Genomic DNA, 21,365 nt, shown 5'->3' with positions numbered 1-21,365 from the left:
CACATTGATCAGGAGAAAGCACCAGGACACAGATAAAACTCTAAGGGAATAGAGTTTATTAACAAAGGATTACATGGGACAGATCCCTTCCCTGCAGGGAAAATGTCTGCCCCAGGTAGTGAGCTGAGGTCTTTTAAAAGGGAGGCTTCTGCTTCCTGCAGAAGGTGGGAAGATGTATTTTTTTCTAAAGTTGGGGGGGGAATGGGAGAGCAGGACTGTTAAAACCTGTCCTTTTTAGAGATCAAAGGGGAAGCCTGCTGTGTTGGCCAAACAGTGGAGAAAAGTCTGCTTCTCTTGACTTCAAAGACCAAGGTGCTTATCAGCTAGGTTCCCTTTTCTCAGGAGCTTGAGAAGTCCTTGGGATCCTGTTGGTGAGGGGGCAGGGCTATCTGAACCTTAACAGTACTATTGCCTTGAAATCACCAGGTCTCTTTGCTTAGATCTAGGGTCTGCAGTTATCTCTCTTTTCTCTTGGCTTTCAGTAGCATGCCCTTTAAATGCCCTGCCTCTGTTCCCACATCTAGAGGGAGCAAGTAGCATTTGTCCATCTGCCTCTATTTGTTAGGGGCAGGTACCACCCCTTTCAACACAGCGTATGCCATGTACTATGTGGTCTGTCTTCAGTTCTTTCAGGAGAGGGCAGGTAGGGTCTCCTTGGAGAACCCTGGCCTGGGATACAGGATGGGATGGCCATGAAGCCTGGATGTTCAGTGGCTAAACTGGCCAGAAACTGACTAGCACTACAGTTACTGAAACTCCAATGCTACTAAAAGTCATGTGCTAGACTGCACCTGTTCAGAATCCATGTGTTGGTGTTCTAAGCCCAATACCCAGAGTGTGGCTGTGTTTGGGATTCAGGCCTTTAAAGTGGTGCTTAAAGTTAAATGAGGTCATTTGGGTGACCCTAGCCAGGTAGGGTGGGTGTTCTTTCAAGAAGGGGACATGGGACCTTCATGAAGATATAAAGACAGGGTGACACTCACACCAAGACCCAAGAGCTAGCAAGAGGCAGAGCTGAGGTTTAGTCCAAGTCTGCCTGAGTCTAATCCTCTTTTCATCCACTCCAGTGTGGAGTCAAGTATAACCCTCAGAGACCTGCCTGGCAGGTAGCTTGTCAAAAAGGAGTGACTGCTGGGCTGTTCTGATGAGCCCTGGCTATCTCCAGGAGTCTAGGCCTTGTTTCTGGCTGGGGTCACTGAGGACAAACCCTCCTTTGGTGGCACCTGGGAACTGTACCTCTCCTGGAGGGGTGTGTGTGTGTGTGTGTGTGTGTGTGTGACCTTGTAAGTCATCTGAGCATTCTATGCCTTTAGCTTGTGCCTTCTGCCTATTGGAATCCGTGGTTTTAGAAACTCAATGATAATCTCTCCTGCTTTTCCCTCTATCCCTGCACTCCCCCCCCCCCCGAATCCTTCAAGGCTCCCTTCCAGGGACAGCAGAAACCCTGCTCATACCTTGTAACCTTGGTTGATGCCATTGATGAACTGGGGACTGGGGGCGGTCCAGGTGAAGCGGATGGCTGTAGAATTGGTGGCTTCTGCATGCACATTGCCCGGGGGCACGGTGGGAACTAGAGGAGAACAAGAGATGGATTGTGGCTGAGGGACTAATAGTTCATCTTGCTCAGCTCAGTAGATGAAACAGGCAGACTCTTTGTTTTAATTTATTTTTTATTTTATGTGGATGAATGTATTGCCTGCATGTATGTAAGTGCACTCGTGTTGTGCAATGCCCACAGAGGTCAGAAGAGGGCATCAAATCCCCTAGAATTGGAGTTAAAGACAGTTGTTAGCTGCCATGTGGGTGTTGGAAATTGAACCCGGTTCTCTGCAAGAGCAGCCACTGCTCTTAACCTCTGATCCATCTCTCCAGCCCTGAAAAGGTAGATTCTTTAGGGCTGCTTTACCAACCCAAGATTCTTCTTCCCTCCCCGTCTCTGGATTAGTTTGGGTCAATAAACTTGTGTGATCCATCTCCAGGCAATGGATATGTAAATTACCATGGGCAGGACTGGGGTGAGTTTTAAGTAGAATGGGGAGATGAAAGCTATTTCATGAGCCTGTTAATGCCAAAACTTCACAGAAAATCTCTCTGTTTCTCCCTGTGGTACCTGACCTCTGTTTCTCCTTTCCCTCAGCCACCTGCCCTGTGGGAGCTGGGTGCAGGGTAAAGATCCCACCTAAGGACAATCGCAAAGGCCCAGGAGAAGTCAGCAGTGTGGGTTGGGGTGCTCGGGACTAGACAGATGGAAGACCCAATAGGTATGTGGCCCAAGAGGCCTGGAGACCTGGAGAAAGGCACACGCCTGCTCCTCCTTGGCTTCCATCTCTACCCACCTCCCTGCAGTGTCCACTCTGTGACTTTGCTGCTGTAGACACCCAGCCCGGCGCTGTTGTAGGCGGCCACCTCAATCTCATAGTTGGTCCAAATGATGAGGTCCTCCAGCAACAGGTTGTTGACGTCAGCATCTGTGATGTTCTTAAACTGGTACCCAACAGGCAGGCCTGCCAGACAGTACCTGAGGGAAGATGGGAAAGTGGGTCCAGTCAACCTGTCAAGCTCATGCCTAGGAAACTGCCCAGAGCAGCGCTGTCTTCTAGAAGTTTCTATTGATACTGGGAATACTTCATAGATGTGCCACACCTGGATTATCCAGTAGGGCCACCACTGGGGCATGTGGCTGTTGGCCATATGACATGGGCTCAGTGCAACTGGAGAAATTATTTGTCTTTGAAGTAGTTTTAATTAGTTGGCATCACTGCAGTTGACTGCTGGCTCCCTGGCTTGTTAGCACACGTCTTGGGAGTGTGTCATGTAGCCCAAACTGGCTGGCTGGGCTATGTAGCTGAGGATAGCTTTGAATTCCTATTCTTCCTGCCTCTACCTCTCTAGAGCTGAGATTACAGCCCTGCACCACCACACCCTGTTTATATAGTGCTAGAGATCAAACCTAAGTCTTCATGCATGATAAGCAAGCACTCTACCAATTGAACTCCATGCAGCTCCAGCCTATGTACCATTCTTTTTGATGGGTTTGGGGGACATGGGCAGCATGGTCAGCCAGGGAGGCTGAGAGTCCCTGGGGAAGGTGTCACAGGTCTCGGTCTTTGATGGTCACAGACAGGAGAGCAGTCCCTAAGGCTGGCTCATTTTCTTTCTTCCTGTAGGACAGTGGCTCCTTTGATAGGGGAGGACTGGGAACACATGAGGCTACTTACCTCCCATGTCTACCCTCCACTGCAAACCAATCAGCACAAAGAAGGGGATCTGAGCAGGCAAATCTGGGGGGCTCTGCATGGAGAACAGACTTGTCCTAGGAGAACCACAATGCCTATCTACTTTGGAGTCTAATAGCTGCAAATTCAGAGGCTCAACCCCTCAAAGTGTTTCGATCCATCCTGACATCCAAGAGCTGCAGTGCTCTAGACCTTAGCATGTTTCAACATGACTGACCAGAGGGCTCATTAAAGCACAGGCCACCCCTACATTTCCCTAGGAGGTCTCTGTTGGGCCAGGACCACACTCTGAGAACTCTGAGAATTTGGCCTTTATGGTCAGCTGAATAACCACAGCAAAACGAACTGATCATGAGACAACCAGAGCCATGGGCTCTTCCAACCATGGGGCACTCCAGCACTCGTGGGTGTCAGTGTGTACAGGTATGGAAAGGCATCCTATAGCCAGCTTGAATTCAGAATGCCGATAGGCACTTCCAGTAACTTCAAATCTTGAGATAATTAAAAAAATTATTTCTGTAACATTTTAAATTTTGTTTATTTTGTATGTGTGTGTGTGTGTGTGTGTGTGTGTGTGTGTGTGTGTGTGTAGGGAGGGTGCATGCATGCCACAGTGCACCTGTGGAGGTCAAAGGACAGCCTGCAGGAGTTGGTTCTCTCCTTCTCCCAAGTGGGTTCTGGGGATTGAACTCAGGTCAGCAGCCATCTAGCTGGCCCCGAGTTAATTTTAATTTAGGTTACTAGTAGGCTAGTCCTCAGTCAAATGCAAAAAGAGGTCTACAGAACCAGGCTTTGTTTCCAGCAAAAATCAGAGAAAAGGCTCTATTTCCAGCCAATTCTTACCCATTTTCCACTCATGGTCCACCTAGCAGGTGTGTCAAAAGTTTTCATACTGCAACATGAAATTGTTATTTGCAACATTCATACTTTAGAACTGTGCAGTTGAATTGCACAAAAAATTGCAAAAAAATTCTTATCATTGCTTTTAAAAGTTTATGATTTGGCAGCCAGGTGTGGTGGTGTACACTTTTAACCCCAGCACTTAGGAGGCAGAGCCAGGTGGATCTCTGTGAGTTTGAGGCTAGCCTGGTCTACATAGTTCCAGGCCAGGTGGGGCTACAGGGAGACCCTGTCTCAAAAAGACCAAAAAAAAAAAAATAGTTGATGATTTCGCAGCCATATGTGATGGTGCATGCCTTTAATCCTGGCACTCAGGAGGCAGAGTCAGACAGATCTAGCCAGCCTGGTCTACATACCAAGCTCCAGGGTAGCTGGGGCTATAGGGGGACTCTTGTTTAATAAAGACTGGAAATAAAAAGTTTATGATTTTGTGTGGGCCACATTCTTAGCTATCTTTGGCCACATGGGGGTCTGTGGGCTGGACACACATTATTCTAGACAGAAGTTGGACCTACAGCAGAATACCATGGGTTTTCCATGTGGCTGGCTGCTAGGCTAGTCACCTCTTTTGACTGCTCTATGGCAGCCTTGAAGGGGACTCCATTCTGTTACCCCTCAGCGGTTCTTCCTAGTTTTCAAGGTTGTTGCTACTGTAACTTCTACTGGTTTAGCTTAAATCTTCCTGTCACGGCATGGGCATTTCTTGTCACCTGGTCTGAGTCAGCAAGGATCGGCCATTAATTGTACTGTTTGCCCATCCATTCCCACCAACCCCTAATCTGCCTCTGGGCCCGAGGGTAGGTACCTGATGATGTAGCCCTTGAGGATCCCGTTCTGGTGGCTTTCAGGAGGTGGCTGCCACTGGATCATGATGGACTGGTTGGTCCGGCCGCTGGCAATGACATTCTGTGGAGGGGCTGTGGGAGGCTCCTCAGGGAGGGAAACCCTGGAGTGGAAAACAGCAAGCATGTAATGGGACACTACACACAGTCCCTGGTGATTCTGTATCCTTCCTGTGAGCTTTGGAGCAGCTCACTCAATGTTTCTGAGCTCCTTTTTGTGAATTTTTTTTTTTTTTTTGAGACATAGAGCAGCCCAGGTTGGCCTTGAACTTGCAACCCTGAATGTGGGATTATAGGCACGTGCTATCATGTATCAGTCTCTTCCCACAGGCCCTGGTGGTGTGTCTTACCCAGCCTCTCTTGCCTGGTGGGTAGAGCCCCAGGATGGCTGGGTGGGCACGGTGTGGGCAAAGGAGCCCCAGCTCTCACCCGTCTTCTGAAGCTGAGCCCGCATTTCTTTCCCTGGCATCATTGGGGAACACAGTGTTCTGCTCAAGTATATTTTTCACGCTGCTGACACTTATCCATTAAAAACAAAAGTTAATTATTTTTGATGGATGTCCTTTTGTTTTTGTTTATTTTTATGTTTTCGCTTTCTGATGGATAGCTTTCCAAACAGTTCTGCCTGCTCCCAGCTTTTAAAGTGAGGGTGGTTTAACCTTTCCTGTGGTGACTCAGGACCATTAGCACAGAGATTCATGACAGGAAAAATCAGTGCACAGTGCAGGCATGGGGGCGGGGAGGCGGAGCAGGAGAAGGGGGAGGGTCTCCTGGCACTTTGAGGCTCCCTGCTGTGATTCTGAAGTTACTGAGGAGTCCCATATTTGTTCGCTGTATTACCTCTGGGTCAAACCCAGGTTGGCAGATAGTAAGTACTCAGTAAACGACAGCCACTAAGTTCTCCTGTAACTGTTCCCCGTGCTGGGCTATTGCTGTTGCTTTCTTTGCCCCTAGGGGTGTTGCTGTAGTGAAAAGGAGAGGCGTCTTCTGAATAGTTGCTGGTCAGTTGTCTGTTTTTAGAACCAAAAGGAGTGGTGTGTGTGTGTGTGTGTGTGTGTGTGTGTGTGTGTGTGTGTGTGTGCCTGAGTACCATGTAGAAGTCAGAGGCCAACTAGTGGGAGTCAGTTTTCTTTCTACCATGTGGGTCCTGAGGACTGAACATAGGTGATTAGGCTTGGTGGCAAGCACCATTACCAGCTAAGCCATCTTGCTAGCCCCATGCTACCTTTTTTTTTTTTTTTTGGTCTTTTTGAGACAGGGTCTCCCTGTAGCCCCAGCTATCCTGGAACTCAATATGTAGACCAGGCTGGCCTTGAACTCACAGAGATCCGCCTGCCTCTGTCTCCTGAGTGCTGGGATTAAAGGCGTGCGCCACCACGTCCGGCTCCATGCTGTTTTTTTGAGACAGGGTCTCACTCTATAGTTTAGACTGACCTTGAACTTGATGTATAGTCCAGGCTGGCCTTGACCTTGTGATTCTCCTTCCCCAGCCTCCCAAATGCTGGGATTACAGGCACATGCACCTGTGTCCAGCTTGAGGGTCTTTGGAAGAGCCTAGCGCAGGATTTATTACTGTGTTGTAGTCATTCTGACCTCATGAAAGACCACTGCTTTTCCCCAGGTGGCTGCTCTTTCTACAAGGTGAGCTGGGTGGAATTCACCCTCTCTCTGAAAGCACGCCATGTGATGCTTCATGTCCATGATGTTGTAAGAGCTTTTCTAGGATGTCCTCAGTTGGCTTATCGTAGACCACACTTTGTGCAGAGCATTCTGTCATTTCACTGAATCCTTACATTTTCCCTGGGAAATGAGTCAGGCAATCATTACCCCATTCTACAGAGAAGACTGGGACCTCAAGGAGACTGAGAGACACCGAGCCAGACCCACTCTGTGGCTTGGTCCATGCTGGTTTGGTAGCAGACAGTTGTTAGTAGCTGGAGTCTTGCTTAGGGGAACACATGTGCCTCTCACCTCTCTGTGTCCTTGCTGAACTGTCCTTTGCCCACGTCGTTGACAGCACAGAGACGGAACTGGTAGGAACGTGCTGGAACCAAGCCCTTGACCATCACTGAAGTGGCTTCAGGGTCCACACTGGCTAGGAGTGTGGTCCACGGAGCATCTGCAGGGACACAGGGTAGGGTGGAGGTGGGAATCATATACATGGGGGGACAGGACATGCTTCTTTTTAAAATTACATACAAATCTATTTATTTGTATATGTATGTATGTATGTGGGTGCACATATGCCATGATGTGCATGTGGAAATCAAAGGATAACTGGCAAGAGTTAGTTCTCTCCCTTCTACCATGTGGGACCCAGGGATTGAACTCAGGTCGTCAGGCTTGGCAGCAAGCACCTTTATCTGCTGAGCCATTTTGCTGGCCAGAGACTTACTTCTTACCCTTCATTCCCAGCCCTCTCTTTTAGGCCAGCAGGAGAGCGAGTATCTCCCCACCTTAGTCCAGGGGAGGTCACCATGTCAGGTTTTCTGGGTCCTATTAGCCAAGACTCAGGGGCTGTAAGGAGTAGGGGAGGAAGCTGAGAGGAAGCAGGGGCTCATGGGAATTGAGATGCCCTCATCCTTCCCCCTTGAATCAATGAACTCTGGAAAAACTGCATTGAGAACATCATTCAGAGAACACCTGCTAACTTTGAAGTTCACAGCTGGGGACATGGAGCCTGAAAACAGAAGAATAGCAGCTTGGCTTTGAGGCTGCTGTGCCAGGTGCTGTGTAAGTTCCTCCTTTACCACTGTTCAAGGCCCAGGTTAGCTTTGACCCCATGATGAGGCTTCTGCCTCAGCCTCCCAAGTGCTGGGGTTACAGGTGTGTACTAGGGCCAGGTTCCCACGGATGTAGTCTTATTTGGAAGTCACAATGACTAGCTATTTGGAGGTCACTCCTTTCCCTGTGAGTAAAGCCCACTGTTACCTTTACATGGCTGCTCACGGGGAAGATCTGTTCAGAGGCCCAAAAAGTGTGTGTTGGGGGCCAGGACTCTAGCCTAGGATTGACTTGAATGTGTGAGCTTCCAACCCATATCCCCCTTTGCTGAGGCTGTGTGGGGACACAGAGGGTGACCGTGAAGACCTTACTGTTTTCTGACATCTCCAAGATGTAGCGCATCAGAGGGCTGTTGCCATCAAAGGGTTTGGCCCAGGTCAGGTTGATGGCGCGCCTCTCCACAGTGCTGAGCGTTGCCACGGGGTGTTCAGGGGCATGGGGAAGCTGCCTGGAGGAGAGACGTGTGTGGAGAGGCCACCCAGAATGCTCAGGTGGGGTGAGCCACATGCTTCCATGACACCTTATGCTAGATTTGTGCTGTGGAAGGCTGTCTGCCAAGCCAGACTTGTCTCCGACCCGCTATATAGCTGAAGATGACCTTGAACTTCTGATCTTCCTGCCGCCACCTCCCAAATGCTGAGATTATAGGCATTTACTACCGAGAAGTCATTACTATCTTAATCTGAGTAGCTGGGATTATCTGTATAAACCCCTCAACCAGATTGGGCCTGTTGATGTTCCCTCATAGGAGAGCATTGGGAGGGTATTGGACTTTCACCTGAGATCCTCACCATCCCCTCCAAGCTGCATGTAATCCTCTCCTAGCTGCATGTGGTCTCATGAAGTTCTAGTGTAGACAGAGTGTGAAAGGTTGGCAGACGGGAGGACCATCTATGCAGCTTTGGATAAATCACCATCTATACTGGGGTGAGACTTGACAGTGATGCAGCTGTCTTGGGGTCACCCACATTCCTGCAAGTTACCCTAATAAACTCATTGGTTCACCAAGCTGGATTTAGGTGGAACCATTTCTTTGACATCTTGGTGTCCTACCTGGGGTGAGCACCCGAGGACAAGTCCATGCGATTTCACGGAACATGGCTTTCTGCCTGTCTGCCGACAGAGTTTTCTCTCTGGAACTAGTGCACCATCTAAGCCCTCCTCATATTCCTGCTTCTGACAGGAGTGCCCCCAAGCTGAGGACAGGCCTGGAAGGATGCTTAGGAAGTGACCTAGGGGACCTTCATGGGCCTGGGTTATACATAGCCTTGTGCCATGAAGTGGAGCTGGTGACTCTGAACACCCACTGCTGCCTGTACCTTGTCTGTGCTCACCTGACTCGCAGGTGGGCATTTCGAGAGTCATTGCCACCAGGTGAGAGCACCCGGCAGGTGTATGTACCAATGTCTCCTGACCACGTCTGTGAGATGTGCAGGGAGCCATTTCTGTCCAGGCGGACCCGGGGATTGGTCTCCACGGCCAGAGTGGCTCCATCCTTCTCCCATACATATCTGCAAGGAGGACAAGGCAGGTAGGTGAAGGGAGTTCAGAAGGGAGGTTCAGGGTGGGCCTCACCCAAAGCTCCTCTTGGGAAGAGTGCACCAAAAGTGGGCAGGGGGCCACCACAGGCAACACACATGTGCCTCTAGGGCTGTGCTTATCTGGGCAAAGGAGCAGGGCCTGGAGGAGGATGTGGCTTGGAGAGAGCCTTGAAGCTGTCATTTCTGTGGCAGGTGCTGGGTCCAGAAGCATTTACACCTTTGGTTCGGACCTGGGTCAAAGTGTTGTTACTTTTGGCCAGAAGCCATCACAAAACAGCCAGCATGAGAGTCAGTCAAAGGGATGCTTCTAAAAAGGTTAAAAGATTACGGCTGGAGAAAGAATGGACGTTTCCGCGTAGACTACATTTTGGAATTAGTTTTATGAGGGGAATCGTTAGATCGATGCATCATTGTGACAAATTGACTTGAGTGTCCAAAAAATCACTTTGGCTTCAGTCAGTCGGTACAAAGGGGGACTTGAAAAATTACACACACGCTGGTGTCTGACAATAAGAAATACCTTCTCTAGAATTGTTCCAGAGGAAACACAGCTATTATCATTGTCAGGGCCACATTCAGAGGACCAGCTCCACAGAGGTGGGATGCACGGAGTCCCCCAGAACGTGGTTCTCAGTAAAAGGGCAAGGTGCCCCTATCACCTGGGGACAGAGGGGCCAATCTCAGGGTCTTAAGCTACCTGGAGTCAGAGAATGCAAGATTACTGATGAGAACCCACCTCATATGTTAACCCAGAGTTTAAATATAAAATCAGCAGAAATATAGAGACTACAGATAAGGAAAAATAAAGTTAAGGGAAAATGAAGTGGGCAAAGAAAAAAAAGTTTTTTTATTACTGGGAAACTGTGATTAACATGGGAATTTAAATCCATGTTTCTAGATTCTTCTCCCTTGTCTGGATAGGCAGATGGTGGACTGCGGCTTTACTATGTCCTGGAATTGGATGCTCAAGTCAAAGGCTACCCCTGTCACCAGCAGCTTGTGATCTTGGGTAAGTTTATTTAACCCTACTGTGACTCAGTCATCTTCAGTATCTGGAACCCACCCACTTCACAAGGTAACTGCTGTAAAGATTGTGGAGCAAGATACTTAGGGTAATGCCTGGGACGTGATAAGTGGTCAATAAAAGGGAGCCATCAATGTTTTTATTGACAGAATATTTACATCAATGATTCTAATGATCCATCTACCCACCTACCTATTCAAGTTTCCATCCATCCATCCATCCATCCATCCATCCATCCATCCATCCACTTGTCCATCCATCTATGTTTCCATTTATTCTGGTTTTTACTTTTTATTTTTTTGAGACAGGGTCTCACTATGTAGCCCTGGCTGGCCTGGAACTTGCTATGTAGACCAAGTTGGCCTGGAACCCACAGATATTCTCCTGCCTCTATCTCTTGAGTGCTGGGATTAAAGGTGTGCATGACCATATCTAGTCTCATCCTGTTTTCAGAATTGTCTTTTCTCAACAAAATATCATATACTCTTTTTATTTTTTTTAGGTCTTTTTGAGACAGGGTCTCCCTGTAGCCCCAGCTGTCCTGGAACTCACTATGTAGACCAGGCTGGCCTCAAACTCACAGAGATCCACCTGTCTCTGCCTCCCAAGTGCTGAGATTAAAGGCATGCATCACCAAGCCCAGCCACTCTTTTTCTTTTTTTAAAAAAATATTTTATTTATTATTTTTATTTTATGTGTATGCATGTATTGCCTACCTGTAGGTAAGTGCACCCATATTATGCAATGCCCACAGAGGACAGAAGAGGCTGTTGGATTCCCTGGAACTGGAGTTACAGATAGTTGTTAGCTGCCATGTGGGTGCTGGGAATCGAACCCGGGTCTTCTGCAAGAACAACCAGTGTTCTTAACTGTTAAGCCATCTCTCCAGCTCTCATATACTCTTTTTCATGTGATAGTTCCACACTAGACATCTTTCAAAAATCAGATGCAAGGCGTTCTAAGGCAGGGGTCCTGTCACCTCACTGAGTTCCGAGTATTGGATGTATGCTTTAGTTCCTTTTTCTTCTGACACTGTAATGCTGTGGTAAGCATCCTCATGGAAAAGTGTTTACCTGAACTTCGAATCACTTCTTCAAGGATAAATTATCAGCAGTGAAATTGCCAAGTTAATTTTAAGTCTTTTAATACATGTTTAGAAATGGACAAAAGCAGTCACTTTCCACTCATCTCTTTATCTACAAAAGAATCGTCCCTGCTAGCATCCATCGAGAGAGCAGGCTTTTCCTTAAAGGCAAATCTACTTGCCACTTAAGAAACACATGGCAGTGGACATCTTTGCTTCAGCAAGGATATATCCCTGCCTGGGGAATGTTTGTTATAAATCTACTGAACTTGAATCTAATTAGCTGGTACTTGAATGTAATTCGAAATGCAAGGGTTAGAACAAGTTACCACCACAAGAGAGTAGGTAGCCAGATCCAGAAAGTGGAATGTTCTACAGTGGGCTAAGCAAGCTATGGCTCATTACTTGCTTGTATAAATAAAGATTAAAAACTTTAAATATAGGGGTTAGGGAGATGGCTCAGTGGTTAAGAGCACTGGCTGCTCTTGCAGATGACCCAGGTTTGGTTCTCAGCACCCACATGGCAGCTAATGACTATCCATAACTCCAGTTCTAGGGGATCTGACCTCTGAGGGCATTGTACAACACAGGTGCACTTACATACATGTAGGCAATACACTCATACACATAAAACAAAAATAAAAAAAATTTGAACATATATATTTATTTTTATTTTATGTGTGTGAGTGTTTGCCTGCATGCATATATGTGCACTGCATGTATACAATGCCTGCAGAGGCCAGAAGAGGGTGCTATATCCTCTGGAACTGGAGTTACAGATGGTTGTGCGCTACCATGTAGGTATTGAGAACTGAATCTAGGTCCTCTGCAAGAGTAGCAAGTGTTTAACTGCTGAACCATCTCTCTAGTCTCTGTATAAATAAAGTTTTATTGTAACAGAGCCCTGCACATTTGTGGACATATTATATCCAGTCAGAGCTGAGCAGTGGTGGCGAAGATCATATGGTTCTCAAAGACTAAAATATTTATTCCTGATCCCTTACAAAGATGGTTCATTGACCTTCTGTCTTATGAAATCTGATTTCTCCAGTGAATCCGTTACATGAAAACAAACCAAAAACAGAGCTGGTGATATGGCTGCCAAACTTGATGACCCCAGAATCCACATGGTGGAAGGAGAGAACAGACTCCTGAAAGTTGTCCTCTGACCACTGCTCACATGCCATGCACAAGCACACAGGAATGTGCACATGCACACAAAATAAGTAGATAAATAAACGTGAAAACAAAACAAAAAATCAAAACCAGAAGCAGATATAAAGGAAGGAGTCCTCACACGTAGTGCTTGGGCCACTGGTGATCACATGGAAAGCATGGCTATAGTTAACAAGCCTCAAAATCGATCATAGACCTAAACATAAACTGCAGAACTCCCACATTCCTGGAAGAGGGCATATAGAAGTCTAGATGCCCTTGCCTCTGTGGCTGACTCTAGGTCCAACGCCAAAAGCCTGATTCATGGGAGAAAGATTTGATAAGCTGGACTTCGTTGAAATTAAAATTTTCTTCTCTTCTACAGATATTGCCAAGAGAATAGAATAAAAAAAATCCACAGACTGGGAGAGAATGTTTGCATAACAAATATCTGGTAAAACACTGTTATCCAAAATATATAGAGAATTCTTTAAACTCAACCCTAAGAAAACAAACAGCCTGATTAAAAAGTGGGCTGAAGTCCTTGACAGACATCTTCCTAATGAAAACACACAGAGGGAAGCAGATATGAAAGGATGCTAGGCTTATAGTCCACTAGGAAATGCACATTGGAACAGCAGTAATGGTGCAGGAGAGACGGCTCAGCGATTCAGAGCTCACACTGCTCCTGCAGAGGACCTGAGTTCTGTTCCCAGCAACCATGTCGGGCAGCTCACAACCACCTGTAATTCCAGCTCCCAGGGACCCAAGGCCCTCTTCTGGATTCAGCCAGCACTACACTCACAGTACGCACATACCCCCACTAAGACAAACCCATATGAACATAATTAAAAATAAATGTCTTTAGAACAGCAATGAGGGACACACTGCAGCTGGTAGAGTGTCCACCAGGGGCAGGGCAATCACTCCTGTAGGATGTGTGCCACCCCTCCGGAAAACAGTTTGGGTGATTTCTTACAAAAATGAACATTCCTAGCCAGGCATGGTGGCTCATGCCTGTAATCCCAGTGCTTGGGAAGCTGAGGCAGGAGGATCACCACAAGTTCCAGGCCAGCCTGGGCTATATAACAAGACCCTATCTCACAAAGCTCTGTATATACGCATGCATGCATGCACACCCCCTCAACCCCTCAACTCCCTCCCCAAACCATACTCTAATTATTTCCCGCAAATAAAAGTTATAAAAAAGAAAAGATACAGAATCCCCAAGTTTATTCAACTCATTAGGGTAGGATTTTTCTGGAATAATCTCCAGTTATATAACTGGCTGTTGAATGATCTGAGGAGGGGTTTTTCAGGGGCCCTCTTGGCTTTATATAATAATAGACAGCCCTCAGAAAATCAGAGATGCATAAAATATTTGGTTAGCAGGATGCTCACAATGAGAGTCTTTCCATCAGCAAAAATTTGTAAATACTAGGAAAACACAGCCCCTGGGAACTGGTAAACTATGTTGCATACACACAACGGACTTCCAACTAATCCTGTAATAGAGTTAATACAAAATATTTATTGACATGGCACAAGGGGCACAGCAAGTTCTTAAAGGGAAAAAGATTAAGGGACAGAGCATGCCTAGTTTCCTTAATGGGGCTCAAATATCATTACTGATGGTGTCTAATTAAGGGGAACAGATCTACTTTTATTTTTTCTATTTTCCCCCTTTTTTGCTATCTGCATTTTCTATGTTTTCCCCCAACATGTAACGAATTAATGACATAGTAAAAATAAAAATATTTATTAATAGCAATAATGGCTCAGGTTTGGTCTAGATCTAGAACCAGGTACCAAATAGATAGGCCTGGAATGGCTTTAGAGACATTCCATGCTGGCTACCTGCAGCTGTCTGGGCCTCACCCTGAGGGTCCAGCTTTGTCTAGAGAATACGGTATTTGGGATTTAAGTGGCCAACATTTGAGCGTGAGCTGTTGGTTCTGATCCTTTCTAGCCTTTGCAGGAGACCCTGTAGTGCTTTGTAGCTAGAACACTGTTTCTGGAAGAACATTAGAATAATCTCTGAGCTTTGAAAATGCTGAGGTCTGCCTTCTCTATCTCTCTCAGGGAGACAGGGGACAGCAGGGCTCCCACGTTCAAGGAAGACAGGCTGGGAAAGAAGACAAAAGGCTGGCCTTGGGCGTCCGACCTGCCAACTTGAGGTGATGAACGCCCAATTCTCTCTCCTGTCATCTTAAAAAAGATTGTGCTAGGTGGTTAATTTCAAGCCTAAGGTGAGGGCAACTTCCATGAAACTGCAGTAGGAATTGCCTGTTTGTAGGTTTCCAGGGAACCCAGAGAGTGGATCTGCAGAGCAGGGATGAGTGCCTTGAATCCTGAGGTTCATCAGGAACTACCCAGAAAAGGAACAAAATGAACCAGTCCTCCTCATAGAGAAATAAATGATATGCTAATAAATAAATGTCAATAGAGGAGTCGAGGCAGGGACTCGGTGGATACGGTGTGCTATGCAAGTGTGAGGACTTGAATTTGGATTCCCGGCATTCACATAAAAAGCTATGTGCACATCTGTAATTCGGGTGCTGGGATGTGTGCACATGCATGTGCGTGTGCACACACACACACACACATCCCAATGGAAATGGTTACTGAGTTAATATCATGTTTTGTTATTTCAATTAGTGGATGTGGAACACGTACAACTGCATCTTGTCGGGGTGTGACTCACAGATGCATTTGATGTGCTTCTCTCTGAAGACCCATCACAGTTGCTATATTAATTTTTTAGAGAAAAAGCTAACAAACCCAGGAATAAGGACCCTGCAGTGGATCTACCTACAGCATTCTGGCTGTATCTATGTGGCTTTGAGGCTCATGTTTATGTGCGTGTTGGCACATGATGGTGGCCCCAAAGGTCAACACTAAACACTCTACAAGGTATTTCTCTCATCCTGGGTGGGCAACGTGTTCTCTAAGGATCACTTTGGGCAAAACCCCTCTGCAACCCTGGTTCCTGGTTCCTGGGCCCACAGAACCCACTTACTGTACTATGACTGGAAGACTGTCCTCTGCCCAGTGACCACCAGGTGGCGCCCCAGGACGCCGTTGTGAGGTGCAGGGAGGCCATGTCTGGCAGAGGCGAGAGGGCCTTGCCCCTCTCCCCTCCCTGCTAGTTCTGTGACAGTGATGTTGTACATTAGCTAGAAAGCAAAACTCTGGAATTTTCTGAAGATGAAGCTACACTTCCTCCTCATTCTTCTTTCTTCCCTTCTTGGTTGCAGTTCCCAGAGCCTTCCTGGGGTGTGAGTGCATGTTGTGGAGGGGGGTACCCAGGATGTCCTTGTTCAAGCTTGGGAGGGATCCTGAACTTTCACATCTCTTCCATCTACGTCTGTCCACAGCTGCCCCTCCTATCCTCTCTGGTGGCTTTCAAAGCGGCACTGAGCTCCCTGAGGGCCAAGGTCCTGGCTACCCCATAGTGGGGAAGGGGTGACTTCAGTTTGAGGGTCACCCCCAGGGGTCCACTCCTCCCTAGCTCTATGGTTGCTTCTTTGTCTTCTTACCCAAACCATTCTGCTGGAATGACTAAAGTAAGACATGGAGATGTTATGACAGGCACTTAATTAGTTAACATAGTTAATCTGGGGCTCTGAAAGGTAGGATGGGGCAAGGAGACCTTAGGAGTGCTATCCCACACCAGAGAGAGAGAGAGAGAGAGAGAGAGAGAGAGAGAGAGAGAGACTAGAGTCTTCTACCCTTCCGCCCTAAATACCTTCTTTTTCTCCCTCTCCCTCCCTGTGTCTTCGCTCTTTCGTTTTTTAAAATTTTATTTATTTTTATATTATGTATATGCGTGTATTGCCTGCATGTAGGTAAGTGCACCCGTGTCGTGCAATGTCTGTGGAGGTCAGAAGAGGCTGTCGGATCCCCTGGGACTGGAGTTATAGACAGTTGTTAGCTGCCATGTGGGTGCTGGGGTTTGAACTCAGGTCTTTTGCAAGAATAACCAGTGTTCTTAACTGCTGAGCCAGCCCCTCTTTCTTGTTTTAAATTCACCCCCAGCCCCGTGTTATATGTGCAAGTGTGTGTTCCAGTGCACAGAGGCCAGTGGAGGACATCAGGTCCCCTGCTCTATCCCTCTCTACTTTATCTCCTTGAGACAGATTCCCCCACTGAACCTGGACTAGGCTGGCAGCCAGCAAGCCCCAGTCATCCTTCTGTCTCTGCCATGTACAGAGATGGGGCTATAGGTGGGTGTACCTTGCTTTTTATGTGGGTGCTGGCTGGGGATTCGAACTCAGGTCCTCATGCATGCATAGCAAGTGCTCTCACCACTGAGCCATCTCCCTAGCCCTCCTCCTTGTTTCATTCCTCTCTTTCCCATTTGTATATCTCTTCCTGTTTCTTGTCCCAGGACACTGTCTCAATTCAGCTCACACAGCACAGTCCCCAACTGTTTACCCAGCCTCCTGTCCATCACAGCCCTGCACCCTGTTTTCAGGATGACCCCCAAGGGGGAGGCATGGCCCTACTGGTGGCACCAATTCCCTGGTGGTGTTATCCTGTCCTATGGGCTTTCCCTTCCTCCTGGAGTACCTGACGGTCACTCGGGGGTCATGAGTCACTCCACACACCATGGAGGCCTGGGTGCCCTTGATGACGCTCTGGTCCTGGGGTGGCTTGGTGATGCGAGTCCGAGCTGTAAGACAAGATGGAGACAGTGAGTGAACAGGTATGCAGTGGGGGGCAGTGGGGTGAACAGGGCTCTGGCACCCTAGTGTGACCAGGCATGTAGAAGGAACACACTTAAGTGTGATATGAGGCCATATAGCTGGACACTGGGAGAAGGTGAAGGCAGACCCCATATGTGGACAGGTATGTCCTATCAAAGTCCCAGAGGGTGGAAACAACAAAGTGCTTCAGGGACAGTGTGATTCTCAGAAGTCACATGTGTGATGAGGATTCACAGATCCAGGGAGTGAATGGAGAACCTGCAAGCTGAGGGTGATGATCAGGGGCACCAGGCCAGCCTGTCAGTGACCCAGACCAGGGTATGGGCAGGGTATATGATGCCCAGTCTAGCCCTTTATTCCAGGCCCTGGGGCTCAGTCTGGACAGGTGGCCTGTATCTTGGGGGTGCAGACCCTAAGCGGAAGAAGCTGGAGACATACCCTGATGTCAGGGCCAGCACTTTCCAGGCTGAGGCTGACCGTGGCAGGTGGCCTGCTGAGGAGACAAGATGGCTCGAATGAGCCTAGTCACTGTATCACCACCTTCTCAGCTGCTTTCTCAGAAGCACAGAGACTTGAAAAGGGGCTGTGACACTGTCTGGCCCACAGAGCTGAAAATATATCTACTCTTTGGCCCTGTCCAAAACAAATGTGCTGATTTCTGCCCTAAAATATACAAGAGGCTCTTCAGAGCTTTCTGGACTTGGCACAAACTCTCCATCCTGTGGCCTCTTGGACAGAATCATCACCTCGTAGTTCCTGGTTTCTGAGTTAATTTGTCAACATCCCTATGACAGAGACCCCTAGCTGGGTCAGAAACACAGAGTGGAAATGCAGGTGCTGGGAGTCCACCCCATGGGAGTCCCGTGCTGTCAGCACCTGCAGAGACACTCATGTATCACACTCACACACAGACATACATGCAGAGCCCCCAGCCATGGCCACTCACCCCATACAACCAGGTCTGCTGAGGCCTCGTCCACTCCCCGAGAGTTGGTAGCCAAACAGGTGTAGGTACCAGCATCAGAGATGTGTGTGGGGCTGACGAGCAGGCTGCCGGACTCCAGCAGTGTGAAGCGAGGTAGCTGGACAGAGCCACTGGCCAGGATTCGCTCTCCTGAGGTGACATGGAGTGTGTTAGTGGGGTGCCAGCTGAAGCCTTGATACCAGCCTTGGATGCTCCAGTTCTGGTGGTCTCAGGTACCCACTCATCTCTAGAAATCCTAGATGGGTTGGGGGAAGGGGTGAACTGGGGCTTAGTGAAAGGCCCAGTATCACAGGGTCACAGGGCAGCAGCACCCTGTACAGGCCATACCTCCTGGCACTTCTCCACCCACTACTTTGTCTGCCCTTCTCCAGAGGAGGCTACACACTGTCTGCTGTGGTTGGCAAGTGGCAGGCAGCCATGGCCTCTAGGCAGCTGCACCTGGGCTGGGGAAGGAAAGGCAGAGACAGCCTGACAAGGTGGTGATGGGCATCCTGCCATAGTTCTGGAGAGAGTCACCTTCAGGGGAGCTGAGGAGGAAAGGTAGGGATGGGAGGGAGAGGAGGTGAGGGGCAATGGATATAGAGTGAGTGAGATAGATTGATGGATAGATGGGTAGAAAGATGACTAGATGAATCGATGAATGGATAGGTGGATGGATGGATGGATGGATAGATGAATGGATGAATGGATAGGTGGATGGTGGATGAGTATATGGATGGATAGATGGATGAATGAGTGAGTGTATAGATGGATGGATAGATGAATGGATAGATGGATAGGTGGATGGATGGATGGGTAGATGAATGGATGGCTGGATAGATGAATAGATGGATGGATAGGATAGATGAATAGATGGATGAATGGATGGATGGATAAACAGATGGATAGATAGATGAACAATAGATAGATGGATAGACAGAGCCACCGGGTCAGGACAGACCTCTTACAGTAGGACATAGGAGATCTGGAACCTGGCCTGGGAGAGAAAAAGACAGATATGGGTTGTGAAAGATGGGTTGTACAGTGTATAACCTTTACAACTGTACATGGGGAAACTCAATTGGCCCCAGAACCTAGTCTTGAGGGCCGTCCTAAATTGTCACATGGCCATGCCCTCTGAATGTCCATCACATCTACCTTTCTGCCAAGTGATAGCAGGCCGTGGTGCCCCTGAAGTCTCACACGTCAGTACCACAGACATGCCGTCAATCACTGTGCTGTCCAGGGGGCCTCTGGTGATATTGGGGGCAATGCCTGCAGAGAGAGATGGTGGGATGTTAGCCCTGTCTAGGAGGAACCCCAGCCAGGGGCCAGGAGCTGAGCAGGACCGGTTCTCTCCTCAACCTGGTAGTCCTGATGTTGTAAGCCTTCTGCAGGGTGGTCTGAGCCACCTGGAATGCCAGCTCTGCCCCCTGGATCCTCAGGCCTCTACTGAGGGGAACCTGAGGATCCTCTATGACAAAGTCAGTGGGACTTGACCTCCACCGGATATGGACTAGCTTGTTCGAAGAATGATCAGCTAGTGACTGTCTTAGTGCTGGGTCTGCAGAACCCTTAGCTGGTCCTCTGACCTGAGGTCAGCAGACACAGCATCTGGAACATGCTTTTCTCCAGGGGTATCAGCGGCCTGAGGACCTCCAGGGAGAATGGTGAAGGACAGCTGCTTCCCAGCTGGCAGGCTGCAGTTCCCTGAATGTCATTAGCTGGTACCACGTAGTCAGCCTCCTGGGATTCTCATCTCTGGAGTTCGTCCCCGCCTAACCAAGCCCCTCCTCAGTGTGGAGGGGGACACTGTGCCCCACAGGAGGCCCTGGAGCAGCACAGAGGAGGGACACTTACTGGTGACGGCCAGGTAGGTGGAGGTCTGTGCCTCACCAGCTGCATTTCGAGCAAAGCATTGGAGCATGCCGGTGTCGTCAGGCACCAAGCCGCTGATCTGCAGACCACCGTCGCCTCGCTGGCGGAAACGCGCCAGCTTCTCTGCCTCCACCACCACTGCATCCTTGTACCAGATGATGGAGGGCGGTGGTATCCCTGCAGGAGACCAGAGCCAGTTAGCAGCCACAGCCCCACCCTGGTGGGAAGTATGCATAGGTTCCAGGGTGCCTTGGCTTCTAGAACCTTCTCCCAGGTGTTAGGCATTTTAGGTGCATGTACTTTGAAAATTCTCAACTTTCCAGGAAAAGGAAAGATCCTGGCATTAGTTTACTGCAAAAATGCTGCACTGGACCATTTTTAGAGAGTTTCATTGTTATTATTTAAACATTAAAATTAATTATTTATTTTTATTTTATGCGTATGAATGTTTTGCCTGCACATGTACCATGTGTGTGCAATGCCTGAGGAGGCCAGAAAAGGGCATGTGGGTGCTGGGAACTGAACCTGTGTCCTCTGTAAGAGCAGCTAGTGCTCCTAACTGCTGAGCCATCTCTCCAGCCCCTATGTAAACATTTTATTTATTATTATTGTGTGTGTTGGGGGGATGCATGTGCACCTGCACACATGTGGAGGTCAGAGGACAACTTAGTAAAGCTGGTTCTTTCCTTCCACATTTTATGTAGTTTCCAGGGATCAAACTCAGATTGTTAGGCTTCTCAGCAAGCACTTTTACCCAATGAACCATCTTGCTGGCCCCTATTATTATTAATTATTAATTATTATTATTACTTTAAGATTTATTTTATTTAATTATGTATGTCTATGTGTGGGTATGTGCATATGTGTGTGGGTGTCCAAGGAGGCCAGAGGTGTCAGATCTCTCTCTGGAGTTGCAGTTACAGGTGGTTGTGAGCTGCCTGATGTGGATGCTAGGAACTGAATTCAGGTCCTCTACAAGAGCAGCAAATGCTCTTAACCCTTGAGTCATTTCTTAGCCCCTATTATTATTTTTGAGAGAGGGTCTTATGTATCTCAGGCTGGCCTCAAACTTTCTATATAGCCTAGGATGACCTTAAACTTTGGGACTTCTTGCCTTGACCTCCCAGGATTGCAGGTGTCTGGTTGTGAAGACCACACCTGGTCTTATTCAGTTTTGTGGATTGAACCCAAGGCTTCATGCACGCTAGGCAAGTACTCTACCAACTGAGTGACAGCCCTGTTTCTGGT

At 48.1% G+C, this 21,365-nt stretch overlaps 1 protein-coding gene across 1 annotated transcript in view; it reads right to left on the bottom strand.

Moving 5' to 3' along the window:
* Window positions 1-21,365, bottom strand: part of Sdk2 (sidekick cell adhesion molecule 2) — a 299,575-nt gene that overhangs the window by 72,673 nt on the left and 205,537 nt on the right. The window contains exons 9-18 of the mRNA XM_029562667.1: window positions 20,100-20,294; window positions 19,398-19,514; window positions 18,222-18,389; window positions 17,139-17,241; window positions 9,097-9,273; window positions 8,074-8,210; window positions 6,950-7,097; window positions 4,942-5,082; window positions 2,337-2,518; window positions 1,455-1,570 (exon numbers count right to left, since the gene is read on the bottom strand). Coding sequence (XP_029418527.1) covers window positions 1,455-1,570; window positions 2,337-2,518; window positions 4,942-5,082; window positions 6,950-7,097; window positions 8,074-8,210; window positions 9,097-9,273; window positions 17,139-17,241; window positions 18,222-18,389; window positions 19,398-19,514; window positions 20,100-20,294 — 1,484 coding nt within the window. The remainder of the gene's footprint in view (window positions 1-1,454; window positions 1,571-2,336; window positions 2,519-4,941; window positions 5,083-6,949; window positions 7,098-8,073; window positions 8,211-9,096; window positions 9,274-17,138; window positions 17,242-18,221; window positions 18,390-19,397; window positions 19,515-20,099; window positions 20,295-21,365) is intronic.

This window comes from Nannospalax galili, unplaced genomic scaffold (genome assembly GCF_000622305.1).
Source record: "Nannospalax galili isolate Female #2095 unplaced genomic scaffold, S.galili_v1.0 scaffold634, whole genome shotgun sequence".
NCBI lineage: Eukaryota > Metazoa > Chordata > Mammalia > Rodentia > Spalacidae > Nannospalax > Nannospalax galili.
Note: the sequence above shows the minus strand (reverse complement) of the source record. Positions and strands in the feature narration are given on the sequence as shown.